Here is a 19,961-nt window from a genome sequence, read left to right on the forward strand (position 1 = left end):
CCCCAGGTAACTTCACAGAACTAGCATGTCTCATCATACCTCCTCTTTAAATTCTGCACCCCTGAGTAAGCTTGGCTGTAGCACTGGGGTGCGCTAAGTCATTTTGGGAATAGTTCCTCTCCAAACAAAACAAAATCCACAATCTTCAAGGTTTATCTTTTAAAAAATCAGCAGATGGGGAAAAGGAGCTGTATTGAGCATCCTGTAAAATATATGAGTCTGTGGGTTCACAGGAGCTGCCTCATTCTATTCTTTAGCTCAGGATAATCTATATTTTAGTTCTGGCACAGCTTTACAGCCTCTCTGTCTAGACCTCAGTCTCAGGCTCCCAGCCTGTCTCCCTGTGCATGGGCTGGAAGGCTGGAATGCAAAAGTGAAAATCCAAAAGAAGCATAGCTTAATGTAGTATTATACTTTGAATTAGATTATTTAAACTTCTTTAGTGGTTTTCTTTCCTTTAAAAATGTTCATTTTTCTGATTATAAAAATAATAAAGGGTCATTGTAAACAATTATGGAATAACAAAAAGTAAAAAGAAAAGCAGTGATATATAATCTTACTACTCATACATAAACTCTGTGTACTTCTTTCAAGACTTTTTCTTCTTTTAATTAACTTTTTTTTCAGAGAGAGAGAGAGAGAAAGTGAGCAGGGGAGAGGGTCAGAGGGAGACAAAGAGAGAATCTTAAGCAGGCTCCACACTCAGCATGGAGCCCAAAGCGAGGCTCGATCCCATGCTTCTATGATCATGACCTGAGCCAAAGTCAAGAGTCAGCTGTTCAACCGCCTGTCACCCATGTGTCTTATACATCTTTTTATTTTATATTATTGATATATAAAAAAATATATAATATTATATATGAACATTGTATTAGGGATATTCTTTTTTTAAAGGCAGCAATTTTACTTACTTACCTCCACTTTCTGTTTCTTTTCTCTCTCTGCTATAAGTTCAGCCCTTCTTTTAGAAATCATATCATCCTGTTAAAGAAGGAGACATTAAAAAGTTTTAATGGATAAAATTACTTTTGGTGCATTAATATACATATTTTTACCAAGGTGGGAATAGCATTTGGATGGAAGGATGGTGAACTTTCCAGAAAAGCATGTGATGGTGGTAATTATGTTACTATATCCTGTAGCTCTGGAACTTTTGATCAGCAACTTCCCCCCAGGGGGATAAACAACATTTGAGGGCTGCCACTCTTGCTACAAACTTTAGAACACCTTTTTAAATTTATTGTCTGTTAGTTTGCTTTGGTAATTACATAGATTATGCATATGGAGAAATAGGGAAATAGTTGGAACTAATTTGTTAAAAATGTTTGGTTTCCTAGGGGCATCTGAGTGGCTCAGTCGGTAAAGCATCCAACTCTTGATTTTGGCTCAGGTCATGATCTCATGGTTTGTGGGTTCAAGCCCCACATTGGGCTCTTTGCTGATAGCTCGGAGCTTGCTTGGGATTCTCTCTCTCTCTCTCTCTCTCTGTGTGTGTCTTCCTCTCCCTTGCTGACACTCTCGCTCTCTCAAAATAAAGAAATTAAAATTTTTTTGATAATCCTTTATCATTTTAATAAAAGATAACATCCTAATAATGTATTAAATAATTTAAGTCATAGTATCTCAGAATTGGAATTAATTGACTAGCTTATATATTGATGAGTAGCTCATTACGTTCAATCTTGGGTTGCTTTTTTTTTTTTTGAAACTCTAATAATGAAATACATATCCCTGTACCTTCCTCCTACCAATAGTAGTTCCTTTGCTGTGGCCTTATGGAACAACTATAGGCTCTCTTCAGCATGAAAGCCCTTCAAATTATTTAACACTACTCTCATGTCACATCTTAGTCTTCCTAGTTCCAGATTTGAAAGCCCTATTCTTTTCACCCAAGCCCAGATTTATAGATTTGCTCTTTCAAGATATGTCTTATAAATGGAATGAATCATATAGTATGTCCTTTTTTTTTGGCCTGGCATCTTTCACCAAGCATAATGATTTTTATCCATGTTGTAGGGTGTATCAGCAGTTCATTCTTTTTTAGTACCATTATATAGATATACCACTTATTCATTCATTCATTCATTCATTCATCCAGTCTTCTCAAATTTTAAGATATTTAAAATGTGCATTGTGATGATTTGAACTATGTATACATAGTGAAAGGACTCCTCCCATTTAATTAATGAACACTTCCATCGCCTCACATATTTTTTACAACATTTAAATTCTTCTATTAGCAAACTTTGATTATACAATTCAGCATTATCAACTATAGTCACCATGTTATACATTAAATCCTCAGATCTTATTCATTTTATAGCTGAAAGTTTGTACCTGTTACCAACTTCTATTTCCCCCACCCCCTCAGCCCCTGGCAACCACTTTTCTATTCTCTGTTTCTGTGAGTTTGAATTTTTTTAGATTCCTCATATAAGTGATACCAGGCAGTATTTGTCTTTTCCTGTCTGGCTTATTTCACTTAGCATAACCCCCTCAAGGTCCATCCATGTTGGATGGACAGGATTTCCTTCTTTCTCATGATTGAATAATATCTTATTGTACATATAAACATCTTTTTTTATCTATTCATCCATTGATAGACACTTAGGTTGCTCTCGTTTTGGCTACTGTGAATAGTGCTGCAATGAACATGGAGGTGCAAATATCCTGTTTTCACTTCCTGTGGATACTTACCCAGAAGTAGGATTGCTGGATTATTCGGTAATTCTATTTTGAAATGTTTGAGAAACTTCCATACTGTTTTCCCCAGTGGTTGCACCAGTTTTTATTCTCACCATCAGTGCAAAGGGTTTCCTTCTCTCCATAACTTAGCCAACATTTGTTATCTCTTGTCTTTTGATGACACCCATTCTAACATGAGATGATATCTCATTGTGATTTTGACTTGCATTTCCCTGACGATTAGTGATGTTGAACACTTTTTCATGTACCTATTGGCCATTTGTATGTCTTTTTTTTGGTAAGAATATCTATTCAGATCCTTTGAATTTTTTTTTCAGATTTTCAATCTATTATTTTAATCAGATGGGTTCTTTTGGCATTGATGGCTATTCGAGTTCTTCAGATATTGTGGACTTTAACTCCTTATCAGATGCAAATCAGATGTGATTCGTAAATATTTTCTCTCAACAGATTAAGTTTTCATTTCATTAATGGTTTCCTTTGTTGTGCGGAAGTCTTTTACTTTGATATATTCCCCATTTGTTGACTTTTGCTTTTGGTGTCAAATCCAATAATTTGACAAAATAATTAAGACAGATGTCAAGGAGATTCCGCCTATGTTTTCTTTTAGAAGTTTTATGGTTTCTGGTCTTAGGTTCAAGTCTTAATCGATTTTGAGTTGATTTTTGTGTATAATAAATATAGGAAGTATCATTCTTTTGCATATGGCTGTCCAGTTTTCTCAGCATTTGCTGAAGAGGCTATTCTCTCTCCACCGTATATCTTTGGGTCCTTTCTTATAAATTAATTGAGAATATATGCATGGGGTTATTTCTGGGCTCTCTGTTCTGTTCCACTGATCCATGTGTCTAGTCTTCTATTGAACCCCTCTATTGAAATTTGCAGTTCAGTTATTGTATTCTCCAGCTCTGTCATTTCTGTTTGGTACTTTCCTATATTTTCTATCTCTGTGGAAATTCTCACTCTGTTCATGCATTGTTCTGGTCTCGGTGAGCATCTTTATGAACATTATTTTGAACTCTTTATCAGGCAGATCACTTATCTTGTAAGATCTATTTCTGGAGTTTTTATCTGAAACGTATCCTGTTTCTTCATTTTCTTTGACTCTGTGTTGGTTTCTGCATATTAGACAAAGAGCCACATCTCCTAGTCTTCACAGAGTGATGGAGTAGTCTTCTGTAGGAGGTGAACCTTATCAGTCAGCCTGGACTGAGTTCTTGGCTGTCTCTCAAACCTGTGTGATCGTCCGACCTACTTTCTTTGCTCTAAGTAGGTCTCAGTAGTTGAGGGTGGCTGCAGCCTGTCAGTGTCCTAAAGGGGACTTAAGTAGGTCTCAGTAGTTGAGGGTGGCTGCAGCCTGTCAGTGTCCTAAAGGGGACGATCACTGACAGCACAGGCTGATTGGAAGCGGGACTCTCAGGCAGCAACTGTTTTGATGTGGATGATATGGGTGTTTTCTCATTTGCCAATGTGTAGGAGTCATTCAGCTACTTTCTGGATTTCTTTCAGAGGGAACTGCTTTGCGTGTAGCTGGGGATTCAGCGTGTCTGTGGGAGGAGATGAATTCAGGAGGCTCTTATGATGCCATATCTGATGGGAACCCAGGGCCCCCTATCTGGAGTCTATCACATTTTGTTTATCCATTCATCAGGTGATGGCTATTGGGTTGTTTTCACTTTTTGATTGTTATGAACAATGCTATTATGAACATTCATATATCAATTTTTATGTGGGTCTGTTTGCATTTCTGTTAGGTAGATTCCTAGAAGTGGAATTGCTGGATTCCCTGTGACATTTTTGAAGATTCTATGTAATACTCCTCAGATCACAGTTTTAGAAAAGATGTTCTAAACCAATATATGGATTTGTTTCACTCTAGGCCAACAGGGCCTTGATGGACAGTGCCATCATTCCATAAAAGTTTAATTCAGTTGCCTCTCCCACTTCGCTCTTGTGTCTGGTGTAGGGATATTTTGGTGCTACCACCAGTTTGAATTTTATTTGCCTTGGAGAGAAAAGCATTAATGTATGGAAAAATCACATAAGCCTCAAGTAATTTTTAACTCTTTAATTGTAAAGTCTTTTTTTTAAAGTTTATTTTGAGAGAGAGAGAAAGAGCATGAGCGAGTGGGGGAGGGGCACAGAGAGAGGGAGGGAGAGAGAGGATCCCAAGCAGGCTCTGCCCTCAGCATGGAGCCCCAAATGGGGCTCAAACGTACAAACTGTGACATCATGGCCTGAGCCAAAATGAAGAGTCAGATGCTTAACCAACTAAGCCACCCAGGCGCCCCCATAAATAGTTCCAATATTTGATAAAAAGTGTTTTCATATTGACTGTGGCATTAAAATTGGAAAGCTACATTTTTATAAAGACCACTTTATAAATTGAATGGATGCTGAAAAAATTTACTCCCATATTTTTTTGTTGGATACATACCTTGATTTTTGCCTTCATTTCTTTGATGAGTGTTTTCCTTTCTAATTTCTTCTTTTGTTTCAGTTTCCACTTTTCAATTTGGGAAGGAAGGAGGCGATCAGAAACATCTTGATCATCAACTTGTATAAAAACAGCAGCATCTGGGAAAAACCCACGTTCCCCCAGAAACAGGACCTCATCAGGATACCGTGGGAAGCCATCTAATATAAAACCTGTGGAACTAGATGGAAATTTCATAATTTATTTGCTTTAATACTATTATATTTAAAATAAAAAACATTAATAAATCACAACTTTATATAAGATGTGCAATGAATAGTTTTAAAAGTTTATTGTAGTATATTATTTCTTTTAATATTTCTACTTGTATAAACATGGTGTGTCTTCTAAATGTATTGAATTAAATTAAAATGGGGATATTTTATACTTATATTAATAGTATGGGTAAGTTCTCTTAAGTTGTAAATAGTCTTAATATTTGATGAAAATTGAATAGAAAATATATTCTCTGCTTGGGAGGAGTAAGTGCCCACACTATGACTGTGTCACCCTTCATGTGAAGGTGAGTTTGGCCAGCCCACCTTTAATGGGAATCCACCTTTTTGTAGTTTTTTCTTCTAGTGATGCTTTCTCTCATGAGACAGTTTATACTCTTTATACTCTCTTCCCGGGTCCCCTTGTAATCAATGACAATTATTAATGTATGTATCCTGACTCATATATGTAAGATGATTATATTCAAATAGAACTATAAAACTTGCCTAAGTATGATGAAACTGTAAGGATCAGAAAACTAACTGCAACATGACTATATTTTCATAATACTTATAAAACAATCAGGCATTAAGAACGTGGCTTTGTTTACTTGACAGAGACAGTACTGGTCCGCTTCTGAATAAGAGTTTGTCCTGTTTATCTAAAATTGGGTTTGTGGCGCCTGGGTAGCTCAGTTGGTTAAGTGTCTGACTCTTGATTTTAGCTTGGGTCATGATCTCACAGTTTCATGAGTTCGAGCCCCACATCAGGCTCTGCACTGTTCTCCCTCTCACTCCCTCTCCCTTTCTACCCCTCTGCCACTCACGCTGTCTCTGTCTCTCTCAAAATAAATAAATAAACTTAAAAAATAAAATAAAGTAGGGTTTCAGCAATAGCACTGCTAGGAATTTACCCAAGGGATATAGGAGTGCTGATGCATAGGAGCACATGTACCCCAATGTTCATAGCAGCACTCTCAACAATAGCCAAAACATGGACAGAGCCTAAGTGTCCATCAACAGATGAATGGATCAGAAGATGTGGTTTATCTGTACCATGGAATACTACATGGCAATGAGAAACAATGAAATCTGGCCATGTGGAGCAACATGGATGGACCTTGAGGGTGTTATGCTGAGCGAAATAAGTCAGGCAGAGAAGGTCAGATACCATATGTTTGCACGTATAGGAGGATTAGGAGGAACTTAACGGAGGACCGTGGGGGAGAAGAGAGGGGGAAATAGTGGGGGAGGGGGAGAGAGGCAAACCATGAGAGACTCTTGAATGCTGAGAACAAACTGAGGACTGATGGATGTGGGGGGGGGAATGGGGAGATGGGCATGGAGGAGGGCACTTGTGGGGATGAGCACTGGGTGTTATATGGAAACCAACTTGACAATAAACTATTTGTAAAAAAAAAATAATAAAATAAAATTCTGTGTATATAAATAAATAAATAAATAAAATAGGGTTTTAGGTATTTATATTTAAATATGTTTTCTCCCTAATAGGAACAGGACTTTTATGATCATTAGACAGTTTGAGTCCTTACCTGATATTTTAAAATGTTTCCCACATTCTTAAGTGGCCAAATGTTTATACTTCGGCTGTAAGATATATGCCTTTTTCTTTAGAGATGCCTTCAGCATAGCCTCTTCTGTGAGGAACATATTCATCCCTACCATTCTAGCTGTCACACTTCTTTGTCAATGACTTCTAAATCTCTACTTCTATACCCAGCTGCTCTTTTGAGTTTCAACTCAAAATTTTCCAAAAGCTGCTTAATCTCTTCATTGCAGTGCCCTTCAGGAATTATATATGTATCATCCTGTCAGAAATCATAGTTGTTGTTACCTTCCACACTGCTGTTACTTCTGACTCACTAGTATTCAGGTGCCAAACTTCAGAGACATTTGGATGGCTCCCCTAATTCCCTCTTGTGACCCACACATAAGAGCAAAGCCCTGACGTGTCCTCTTCTGTGCCTACATTTCCATTTCTACTATTGTACATAAGTTCAGACCCTTATTATCTCTCTTTAGGACTCATGCAATAGCCTTTTGAAAATATGTTGATTTTTTTTCCTGATTATAAAAGCAACACATCTCACTATCAGTCAAAGAAAGACAAATATCATATGATTTCACTCATATGTTGAATTTGAGACTCAACAGATGACCATAGGGGAAAGGAAGGAAAAATAAGATAAAAACAGAGAGGGAGGCAAACCATAAGAGACTCTAAAATACAGAGAACAAACTGAGGGTTGCTGGAGGGGAAGTGAGTGGAGGGATGGGCTAAATGGGGGATGGGCATTAAGGAGGGCACTTTTCAGGATCAGAACTGGATGTCCTAAGTAAGAACTGAATCACGGGGTTCTACTCTTGAAGCCAAGACTACACAGTATGTTAACTAACTTGAACTTAAATAAATAAGAATAAATAAATAAATATAGAAAAGCACAAAAAGGGCAAAATTATACATAACCTCATATCTCTGAGATTACTGACATTTTGTTTTATTTCTCTGCAATTTGTTCCTCATGTGTCCACCTTGCTATTATAAATAACTTTGTATTTTTTATATAATAACATTTCTTATACTATTACAAATTCTTCATTACAATACACTTTAATGGTTGCATAGTATTTAGCTATTTTATTTAGGCGTTTTACAATTTTACTTTTTACTTTGAATTCTTCAATCCATATGTTAAAAAAATTTTTTAATGTATGGTGTGAAGCTAGGCGCTAAATTAACAAAGAATAACCCATGACTACATTGCTGCAGTCGACCTGCCCAAGTTAATCACAACAAATGATCTAATTTAAGCAATAGGAACTTAAAATTAAAGTTGATGACTAATAATCTCACTCACTCATTTATGCCACAGATTAGGTGAAAAAGTGTGCCCAGAGGCGCACTGGGACTCGCCAGTTGTTTGAATTGTCTGTGATATAGTTTCCTTATTTTCAAAGTGAGATAATAAAAGTTTCTATTCCATAAGATAGTAGTGAGGGTTAAGCAAGTTAATGTGAATAAAATATAGAACTGTACCTGGCATATGGTAAGTTCCATATAAGTGTTTGCTATTATTGGTCCATATAAATGTTTGCTATTTCTCTTTCTTCTGGTGGATATCAAAGCAAGATATCCTGGTTAGGAAATTGAGGTGAAGTTTTATACTCTGATGGCCTGGAGATTCCTAAATTTGTCCTGTCTGAGGTCAGGCTTGTTCCTGGCTTTTAAGAAAGGGACACTTTCCTTAAAGTATACTATGGACAGATATAAGTGCTCTTAAGTGTAATTGTTGAAAGGCTATAAGGAAGAGTCCAGCCCATCATTAGTGTGCACGAGTTTAGAATATGGGTACTTAACCACACCTACTCATTAGAATCAGCTGGGGAGCTTTCAAAACAACCAACGCCTGGGTCTCAACCTCACCCTTCCTTCCTTCCTTCCTTCCTTCCTTCCTTCCTTCCTTCCTTCCTTCCTTCCTTCCTTCCTTCCTTCCTTCCTTCCTATGTTTAATTATTTATTTTTGAAAGAGAGAGAGAGAGAGCTCAAGAGAGCAAGCACACAAGCTTGTGCAGGGGAGGGATAGAGAGAGAGGGAGACAGAAAATCCCCAGCAGGCTTTGTGCTATCAGTGCAGAGCACTACTTGGGGCTCAAACTCAGGAACCATGAAATCATGACCTGAGCAGAGTTGGACGCTTAACTGACTGAGCCACCCAGGTGCAGGTACCCTTCACCCTCACACTTGGATTATATTTTTAACTTTTAAGAACAAAGCAAATGAAAGTCAATAATTGTATAATTCTATATAAAATAAGATACCGCATTGGTTCCTTAAGCCACCACTCAGAAAGAATTGTTTCAAGAATTTCGGGAGGCAATGGCTCATTTTCCATTAGATTTAATCTGATTGCTTCTTCTTCTTCTGTAAATTGTACTTCTGGAGACTAAAAACAAAAATCAGAAAAGAAAACAAAGAATTTAAAACTGTATTAATAAATAATCTATAAATTACATAGTTGATGAGGATGAGACCTTTTTTCCTTAGGTCATTTTTAATACTGCTACTTGTTAACATTTTAAAACTTGAGCTTTTTTCTTTAAATCAATATTTAATCTGGTTTTAAATATTAAATTATTGTTATAGCTCAGAGGAGTTATTAGTAATTAGCATGACTGACTTTTATACATGGCCTCTGGATACCTGTCTCATCACTTTTTGCTGAAACCTTGTTCAATTTATATCACTCACAAGGCTTAACTAATTTTTGTCATTTATTTGTAATTATTCAACCTAGATCCTGATTAAATGATGGGTGAGACAGGCAGTCATCTGGGATACAATCTATACGGGTCCATTTACAGGGGATCATTTGAGAATAAAAGGGTCTAGCTAATGGTTAAAAAGTGAGTTAGAAATGGGGCACCTGGGTAACTCAGTCGGTTAAGCATCCAACTTTTGATTTTGGCTCAGGTCATGATCTCACAGTTATGAGACTAAGCCCTGTGTCAGGCTCCATGCTGAGGGTGGAGTCTGCTTAAGATTCTCTCTCTCCCTCTGCCCTTCTCCTCCTTTACCCCGTTTGCACACACTCTCTCTCTAAAAAAAAAGTGAGTTCAAATTAAGAACTTTCACTTTACAACCCCAGAAAGAAACCATCTAAAAGACATATAAAATTTCTTATGATTCAACATTAGAAATTAATATTTTAAGATCTCTGCTGGTACTGGGGTAGATTTTTATATTTGTTAGAAAATAGAGAACATGTCTAGGTCAGACATAAAATAATATGGTCCCAAATAAATGCTATAAACAGTAATGTCAGGGAAAGCTGTTCATATTTTTATTGGGGTTATATAAAACTTAGTATTTTGTATTCTAGAGGAGCAGTAAGATTTGCATATAACATATGGGGAGGATGACATAACTCACTTTATAGAGTTTTATACTGCCTATATTCTACTTCCCCAAAGTAGTACCAGTAAGCATAATTATCTGCAAATAGAGTATTAATATTACTACTGGTTTCTTTGTATTTTCTTCTTCAATCTTGACATTAGCCCGATTTGCAAGTTCTTCGAGTTCTTGTTTTGCAAGCTGTTCTTCCTCAGAATCTTCTTCAAATTCAGTTCCTATTTTCTTTTCGGTTTTGAGCATTAGTTTTTCTTGAAGAAATTCTTCAAACTGAATGTGAAAAATGCCCAATTTTTCTGCTAAGTATCTTCCACAGACAGTTTTACCAGAGCCATGTGGGCCCACAAGGCATATTCTTATTGGAGGAGCCTGCCACAGGAGAGAGGTAGGGTAGGAGGAGAGCAAAGAAAAGGAATTTTGAGTAATTTAGAAAACATAATGCTTATTAATTAGCCTCCCTAAGACTGAATTATCACTTCAAAACACCAGCAGTGTCAGAAGCCACAGCCATCCACATATTTTAGTAGTTCTTCTGGGTACCATATAAAAATTGAAGTTCATAGGAATGGCCCAAATTATTCAGAAGAGTTTAAATCATGTTCTATATGTTCTTTTTAAGAAAGCATTGGTGTCAGGGGCACCTGGCTGGCTCAGTTGATAGAGCATGTGGCCCTTGATCTTAGGGCTGTGAGTTCAAGCCCCATGGTGGGTGTGGAGCTTAATTAACTAAAAAAGAAGAAAAAGAAGGCATTGGTGATCTCAAAAGTATAAGTGACAATGTATTGTGACTTGTATATTTTGATCTTGTAATCCCATGCTGGGGAATATACTAATAAAATAATTTAAGAGAAACAAAGAATGACATGCCCAAAGATTTCCTAATTACTATTTCATATCCACAATGACAAATCACACTAGGAAAAATACTGTGAAAAATGTCTAACAATTAGATGTTAAACAATTAGATGTTAAAATGGCATGTTAAATGATTAAGCATTATGAGATCTATGTAGAAATACATAAACTTCCATTGATACAATGTTAAGTAAAAAAACATAATAAAATATATACACTAGAAAGAATATACATCTGTGTAGAATAGGGTGAGAAAGTAAAATTAAAAATAAAAGCTCTTGTCTAAAGCTGGCGCAATTATGTGTGTACTTTATTTTTTTTAATGGATAAAATATTACCACAGTGTGCTCTTTTATGATTGGTGATAAACAAGTAAGAATAAAAAGTGTTACCACAAATTTAGGAAAACATGGATTCCTTTGTAGCCATATAACAAGACTCTTTTTCAGTCCAGTGAACCGGTTCAGCCCTTGCTCCCGAGAGTTAACCAAGTCAGGCACAGACTTGCCCCTATGATCATGCCTCTGAGTGTGAACTTGAGTAACCGCACTTCTACAAAGGTCAACCCACTTAAAGTCCACCATTCTTTGAATCCCACCCACCCCCTGTCTTAAGATCAGAGACTGTTCTGGAGTCTCTAGAGGGACTAACCAGCACAGCTGGCCCTTAATGTATAAGCAATAAATTCAGCCATGTCTTTTTACTTCCGCTAAAAAGACAGATAGTATGTGTTGGTTTGACATAGGCATTACTACAAACATTAAAATAGATAATTATTTTATGCATATTCCAAAAACTTCTTCTTGGAATTTAGGTATTTTCATCATTTTGTTAATATCAGATCAGGGAGTTTTCTATTAAGCAAACTGATGGTTGGTAGGAAGTCCTTGAACAAGTACTCAGGATTGAGCATTGGAAGAGGAGTATCATTTTCACCTTTAATGGTTCATTCTGAGCCACATACTCCTCAGGATGCTCCAGAAACTTTTCTCTAGCCTCAGGACTTGAAAAGTAGTAGATCTTGTCTCGGTATTTAGCTGCTTCTTCTGTGCTGCCTGGTTGTAGGATGAAGTTTTCTTTGAGAACCACTGGACAAAAGTGTTTGGTATCTCCCAAGTGCCTTCTCTTCTCCTTAATTCTTCCTTCATTCTACAAATATTAATTCAGTTTGGAGAACAGTATTGTAAGTATTTTGATATAAGACTGAAGATGTAATTTAAAAAATAATGCATCTTGAATAATACTTAATCGACAATAAGATGCCTTTAAAACAATCCACAATTTTGTGTATCCTTCCAGACCCTTTTTTCAAAGTATATCCTACTGATACACATATAAAAAGAGACATATATTTAGACACAAACACAGTATTTAAAAAATACCAATGGTGGGGCGCCTGGGTGGCTTAGTCGGTTAAGCGTCCGTCTTTCGCTTAGGTCATGATCTCGCGGTTCGTGGGTTCGAGCCCCGCGTCGGGCTCTGTGCTGACTGCCAGCTCAGAGCCTGGAGCCTATTTCAGAGTCTGTGTCTCCCTCTCTCTCTGACCCTCCCCTGCTCATGCTGTCTCTCTCTCTCTCTCCTAGAAATAAATAAAAAAAAAAACATAAAAAATTAAAAAAAAATAAAGTGTGTGTTTGTGTCTAGGTTGTTGTGTCAGTTGAGATTTATGACTCTCGGATAAAGTGTGGCAAATGAATGAAGACTNCTATTTCAGAGTCTGTGTCTCCCTCTCTCTCTGACCCTCCCCTGCTCATGCTGTCTCTCTCTCTCTCTCCTAGAAATAAATAAAAAAAAAATTAAAAAAAAAAATAAATAAAAAATAGCAATGGAATAATACTTTATATGACTATTCTACAACAGACCTCTTTTAGTCCCTGCTCTCCCTCAACCCCCAAAACAAGATACAATGAACAACTTTCTGTAAAGGTACAAACATGAGACTAATAATCTATACAATTCTTGTACCATTCTTGTTCAGTTTTTGTATGAGAGGTATGCAAACTTCAAAATGAGCTGGGAAGTACTGCTATTTTTCTATGATGTTGAAGATTAAAAAGAATTTTTTCAATGTTTATTTTTGAGAGAAAGAGACAGAGTGCTAGTGGGGGAGGGGCAGAGAGAGAGGGAGACACAGAATCTGAAGCAGGCGCCAGGCTCTGAGCTGTCAGCACAGAGCTTGACACAGGGCTCAAACCCACAAACCGTGAGTTCATGATCTGAGCAGAAGTTGGACACTTAACCAAGTGAGCCACCCAGGCACCCCTATGATGTAGAAGATTTTAAACAACATAGCAATTATCTAATCAACAAAGGTATATTAGACATAACTTGTAACTCCCCTCTATTATTTTTGTTTGTTCAGCTTTTATCATTCTTCCTAAGCAAATTTTAGTAATTCATGTCTTGAAAATCCTTTTAATCTTGACTTTCAAATTTATTAGTATAAAGTTCCTATAATTTAAAACAATCCTGTTTTAAAATTTTGATTATATACCTATTTTTGTTTCAAATGTTATTTGTTTCTTCTTTATACCTAGACTTGTCAGAAGTTTGTCTATATTATTACTCTTGCCAGCGAACCAAGTTTTCTTTCTTTCGTTTTTTTTTCTTATGAGAGACAGAGAGAGAGAGAGAGAGAGAGCATGAGCATGTACAAGCAGGAGACGGGCAGAGGGAGAGGGAGACAGAGGATCCCAAGCAGGCTCCATGTCCAGCATGGAACCAAAAAACCAAAAGCGGGGCTCAATCTCATGACTGCAAGATCATGACCCCAGGTGAAATCAAGAGTCGAATGCTTAATCGATTGAGCCACCCCCCAAATTTTGATTTTTTGAAATTAGGTCTATTGTTTTAATTTTGTCTTCTTTTTCTATTTTGTTAATTTTTGCCTTTATTCTCCTTTCTACTTTATTTGGTTGTGCCTTTTTCCCAGATTCTTGAGTTGAATGCCTAATTTCTTCCTGCTAATAAATCCACTTAATTAGGGTTGCCAGACTTAAAAAATAAGAATGTGGTTCCCAGTTATATTTGAATTGCAGATAACAAATAACTTTTTAGTATAAGTATGTACCATACATAAAAATTATTCTTTTATTTGCAATTTAAATATAACTGGGTATCATGTTTTTTTTTCCTGGTAATTCTAATTTCTACTTCTGCCATACTGCAAAGTATTTATATGTAATCTTTTATTTGAAGGGCTAGAAAAGAGTATATATATTTTTTATTTTGAAACTGAAATGTATAATCTCTCAAAATTAAGGATTTTGATAAATCTGAAATAAGATCATGTGACACTGAAAATTGTGTTGAATTCTTCAATCTTTGTTCTCATTTATATGACTTTTATAATATATCCAATTATAAGATATAATTTTATTTAAAAGCATTGTTGAAGTTGCAGTAAAACCATATGCTCTCAAATGATACTGAAAGTATAAGTTCTGACCTACATGTAGGCCAATATAATTTTGTTTCATGAGAATTTTATTTTTATTGTTTTTACTTAGAGCATTTAAAAATATTTATTTAAATTTCAGTATAATTAACATACGGTGTTATGTTAGTTTCAGGTATACCATATAGTGATTCAACAACTCTATACATTTCTCAGTGCTCATCAAGTTAAGTGTACTGTTAATCTCCTTAAATTATTTCAACCATCTCCCCACCCACCTTCCCTCTGACAACTACTAGTTTGTTCTCTGTATTTAAAAGTCTGTTTTTTGTTTGTCTCTTTTTTCTTTGTTCGTTTGCTTTGTTTCTTAAGTTCCACATATGAGTAAAATTATATAATATTTGTCTTTCTCTGACTGACTTCTTTCACTTAGCATTATATCCTTTAGATCTATCCATGTTGTTGCAAATGGCAAAATTTCATTCTTTTTTGTGGCTGAATAATACTCCCGGGCACCTGTGTGTGTGCGTGCGTGGTGTGTGTGAGTGTCCCACTTGTTCTTTATCAATTCATCTATCAATGGACACTGGTAGGTTTTTCCTTCCCTGAATCTATAGGCTCCTGCTTATTCTCCTTCCTGCGTCCTAATTCTCCCTTTAAAACCTCTGTCCAAATCAGAGTTCAGTTTACACTGGACTTTTTTCCCTATTGATTAAAACCTGTCCTGATCACTTCAGTGCCCAGTTTTACTTATCTTTGACAGTGTAAAGTATCTTCTTTTGTTGTTTTAATGCATTTCTCCTTCAATTCTACTTTTACTGAGATGCAGAATGCCATTTCTCAGAATGCCATTTCTTCTTCTTTTTTCCTTTTTGTTAGCATTTGCTTTTTATATCTCAATCCTTTTGAGTCATTTTTTTTAATTAAGAAAAGTTTTTTTTGGTTAATTGTAAATGGCTTACATTGGTTGACTCAGGTTTGTCCTTACAATGGGTAGGTCTAGAATTATCCCTAAATAAATTTTAGAAACAGAATGTGAGGTATGTGTGTAGAGGTGATGGGGTGGAGTGTCTTGGAACAGGGATTCTGGGGAAATGGTGATATGAAGACACTCCCTTCCTATCTCTACCACCTTCTTGGTCTTAAACTTAACTGCTGGGGCAGACAACTTGTATGCATAAATATCCGAGGGGAGGGAACTCGGATGGCATTATTTACCACTATGGATGAGTGCCTGGAGACAAACATCAGAGAGACAGAGTATTAAGATGTCAAGTGCTAGGAGGAATTTTGTTTTCCTGAATTTTTGGATTTCCCAGGGAATGTTAGCATCAGCAATGACCAGGGAAGTGCTTGTGGTCTCTCTGGTCCACAAAAGACCAAGAGGGAGTTGTATGTGTGGGAAGAGTCCTCCTAACCCTGAATCTGAGTAAGTATGAAGAATCTGGGTAATGTGGGCTTGTCATAGGCCTCAGCAATCAATATATGCCCTATCTGTCTCTATACTCATGATCTATTGGGAGAGAAGTCACTTTGCCTGTTATAACTTTTGAGAATGTTGTCACCTAAAGCACTCTAGCAACAGTTCTGAATCCTACTGAACATGAAAAAAAAAAAAAAAGAGAGAAAAAAAGAGAAAGAAAAACACCACCCATCTAAGGAAGCCTAGTCAACTGAAAGTTCAAGTCAGATCAAATAGACCACAAAACTTTGCAACACAGATGGAAAGAAACCAATATTTGAGGAGAAAATTGATGAAGACATTATTAGAAATGCAAGTAAACAGTAGAAAGAATCCATGGGCACCAACAAAATACATAACTGAACCTAAGAAAAGAGTGACCACTTGTGGTAAAATAATGGCTCCCAAGGATCCCCAGACCTGTGAGTGGATTACCTCATATGTGATTAAGGATGTTGAGATGGTAAGGTCATCCAGGTGGCCCAATTTAATTACAAATGTCCTTGTAAGAGAGAGGCAAGAAGGTCAAAGGCAGAAGAGGAGATAACATGATGGAAAGCAAAGGCTGAAATAATGTGCTTTGAGGATGGAGGAAGAAGCCATAAACCAAAGAATGCAAGTGGCCTCCAGAAGCTGGAAAAGACAGGAAAAGTTTTCTCCTCTATCAGAAGGAACATAGCTAATACTGATTTTAGCCCTGTAAGATTCATTTCAGAGAACTAACCTTGAGAACTGTATGATGATTTTGTTATTTTAAGCCACTAGCTTTGTGGTAGTTTGTTATAACAGCAGTAGGACCCCAATGAATGTCTTTAATGAGAAGACTGAATGGAAGACATTATCTACAAATATATGAACAAAAGAGTAAAGAGATGGAGAATTTGAGGGAAAAGATACAGATATTTGGAGAATAGATCCAAGAGACCTAATGAGTATTAGGTATTATGGAAGGAAAAAAAAAAAGGAAGAGGTTGAGAAGAGGTAATAATTTCCCACAGATACAGAAAGACTTAACATACAGCTTTAAACCCACCCTAAGCATAGGCAAGATTGATGAGAAAGAGACACTTGGGCCTATCTTGGTGTGATTCCTGAACTCTGGAGTGGCATTGGAACTATTTTTTCTTTTTGTACTTTCTGTCTGGAAAAAGGGAAATATCTTTATTGTTGATTTTTCCTAATGTAAAAATTATACATTTTTCATGTTAAAAAATCAGATAATATATTTAAAAAATAAAAATTACTTGTAAGTTCATCATTGAGCAATAACCACCATATAGCATGATTGAGGTATAACTGACATAAAATCACATATTTACAGTATATACAATAATTAAATACATATTTACAGTATAAAATTTGATAAGTTTTGACAGAAGTATTCATTTGTGAAACTATCACCACAACCAAGATAATGAACATATTCAATAATACCAAGTTTGCTCACACTTCTTTGTAAAATCTCCCTCTCGTGCACCTATTTGCCTCCTACCTGCCCCATCCCCAGGCAACCTCTGCTCTGTTTTCTAGCACTATAATTAGTTTTCTAAATTTTTATGTAAATGGAATCATACAGGATATATTCTTTTTTGTCTGGCTTCTTTCTCTTAACATAATTATGTTTCATCCAGGCTATTGCATGTCGATTAGAGGGTTGGAAATTTAAGTTCTACTCCCAACCTTTCCAGGTGGGGTGGGGAAGAGGGGCTGGAGTTTGAATCAGCCAATGGCCAATGACTTAGTCATTGATAACTACATATTGAAGCCTCCATAAAAACCCAAGAGGACAGCTTTCTGGTCTTTTCTTTTGGAAGAGCTTCCATGTGCTACCAAGCAGGGCCCTGAGCTCCACAAGGACAGAAGCTTCTTTGTTCAAGACCTTGTCCTATGTGCTGCTTCATTTGGCTGTTGATTAGTATTCTTTATCTTATCCTTAGAAAACTGGTAAATGTAAGTGTTTCCCTGAGTTCTGTGTGCTGCTTTAGCAAAGTAATTGAACCTAAGGTTCAATAACCTGAGGTTATCGGAACCCCTAATCTGCAGCCAGTCAGTCAGAAGCAGAGGAAATAACCTGGGGCTGTGACCGGCGTCTGAGGTAGGAGGGGAGAGCAGTCCTTTGGGACTGAACCCTTAACCCCTGGAATCTGATGCTATCTCCAGGTAGACAGTATCAGAATTGAAGTGAATTCTCAGACACCCTGTTGGTGTCTGGAAAGTGCTAGGTGCTGTGTTGGGGAGAGTCTCCTCTCATGTTGGAACTGGGTCTAGGAGTCTTGAAAGAATTGATAAAACCTAAAATTAAAAGAATCACTTCCTATTTTATTATTGGTAAGTTATCAATTATAAATTATTACTGATAGATACCTGAAATGGGTAGCTATCAAATGAGAATGTTTATCAAAATTCTCTTGCTAAGGGAGTAGATTAATGCCTGACAATGACTTGTTCCACTCGAGAGTATTGTTCCTTATTATCATACAAGCAGCCTCCCAAAGAGGCCACTGCTATTTGGTTTTTATATAAAACACCCACTTCTGTGAAATATTTCTGTCTCTAATACCTATAGATGTTTCCATGGAAAAAAAATTAAGATTTCCTTTTCCTTTTTTTGTGGGTATAAAATATTGTCTAAGTAGCCCTGGCATTTCAGGGGTCAAGCGAAGCTGGGTAGAGGCAAAGTGTGTTGAAAATGCTTATTTATAACATTGAGGATGCCTGCTTGTTTTCTTGGGGGCCCCAAAGTGCTGGTTACCACTCTGGATATGTGCACTTTCAATGATGTGACCAATGTGAATGAGAAGTAATAAAGGAGTCATACCTCTTCCTCTTCCTCCTCTTCCTCTTCCAGCTCCTCATCAACTTCAGCTTCAGCCTGATAGTCTTCTGTTTCTTCATCATAATCTTCCACAGTTAACTCCCATCCAGCATACTGGAAGGGTTCTGTAAAAAAAAAAAGGAGTGACTTTTGGGAAGATATTTTTAGAATAAAAGGATATTAGCATAAAACAGTAGTCAAGGATTAGGAAAATGGATTATAATGACTGATCTCTTAGTTTAAATGTAGATGCAAACAGGTATTCACAAATTCTTTAAATGACAGCTGACCAGTTTGGCCAGTGGTTTGTACCCCAAAACTATTATAATTGACAGGTGCTTGCACTATGAGAGTTGCTAAATATTTTAAACATCAACTCTGAATATACTGAATGTTTTACTTCCCAAGCTACCATGAAAGGCTTTAAACTTTCATGGTGCTTTTAATAATATTACCTGCTCTTGACAATAAATGTTATGATTACGGCTCTTACTTTCCATAGTCTCGACTACTTTTTGAAGTAGTTCCTCTGGAGTTTTGTTAGCAATCTCCAAGTTTAAAATTTGAATGAAAGACTCATGGATTATTGTTTCTAGCTGTTTCCAGACAACGTTGAAATTTTTAACCTTCTCTTTAATTGGCTCCATTTCAGGAACATCAGGATAAGCATCTTCTGGAAACTCAGGAAGTACAACTTTTGGGTAAAGGTTAAAGGAAAGAAAAAAGAGTCTTCAAATATTACATCTTTAGACTTTATACTTTTAATATTTTAATATCATTTGAAAGAAATAAACTTAGTTTTCTAAGTAATAATATACATTAATAAATTCATATTTTAATTATGCTTTGTTTTTTATAATGGCTTAGATGAGTTATTATCATTAATAAAATCAAAATTATTTGTATAATTATTAAAAATTTCATATGGCAACTTTAACTGTCAATGTATAAAATAAAATTTGATAAAAAACAATACTGTAAATCGGCTACATATGTTTTTAGTGTAATAAGCTACATTAATACATACTAACTGGTATATAACATAGAAAGAAAGCAGGAAATTGGTACCATGCCTAAATAAGGGACTATACCCTTTGTAAAAG

The 19,961-nt window shown here is 36.2% G+C and overlaps 1 protein-coding gene across 1 annotated transcript in view; it reads right to left on the bottom strand.

Moving 5' to 3' along the window:
• AK9 (adenylate kinase 9) overlaps positions 1–19,961 on the bottom strand; it is a 125,440-nt gene that overhangs the window by 31,223 nt on the left and 74,256 nt on the right. Inside the window, exons 23-29 of the mRNA XM_039237385.1 lie at positions 19,352–19,552; positions 18,862–18,983; positions 12,121–12,333; positions 10,438–10,698; positions 9,237–9,361; positions 5,144–5,363; positions 916–981 (exon numbers count right to left, since the gene is read on the bottom strand). Of these exons, the coding sequence (XP_039093316.1) occupies positions 916–981; positions 5,144–5,363; positions 9,237–9,361; positions 10,438–10,698; positions 12,121–12,333; positions 18,862–18,983; positions 19,352–19,552 (1,208 nt within the window). The remainder of the gene's footprint in view (positions 1–915; positions 982–5,143; positions 5,364–9,236; positions 9,362–10,437; positions 10,699–12,120; positions 12,334–18,861; positions 18,984–19,351; positions 19,553–19,961) is intronic.

Source organism: Hyaena hyaena, unplaced genomic scaffold (assembly GCF_003009895.1).
Source record: "Hyaena hyaena isolate Hyena2069 unplaced genomic scaffold, ASM300989v1 scaffold_123, whole genome shotgun sequence".
Classification (NCBI taxonomy): Eukaryota; Metazoa; Chordata; class Mammalia; order Carnivora; family Hyaenidae; genus Hyaena; species Hyaena hyaena.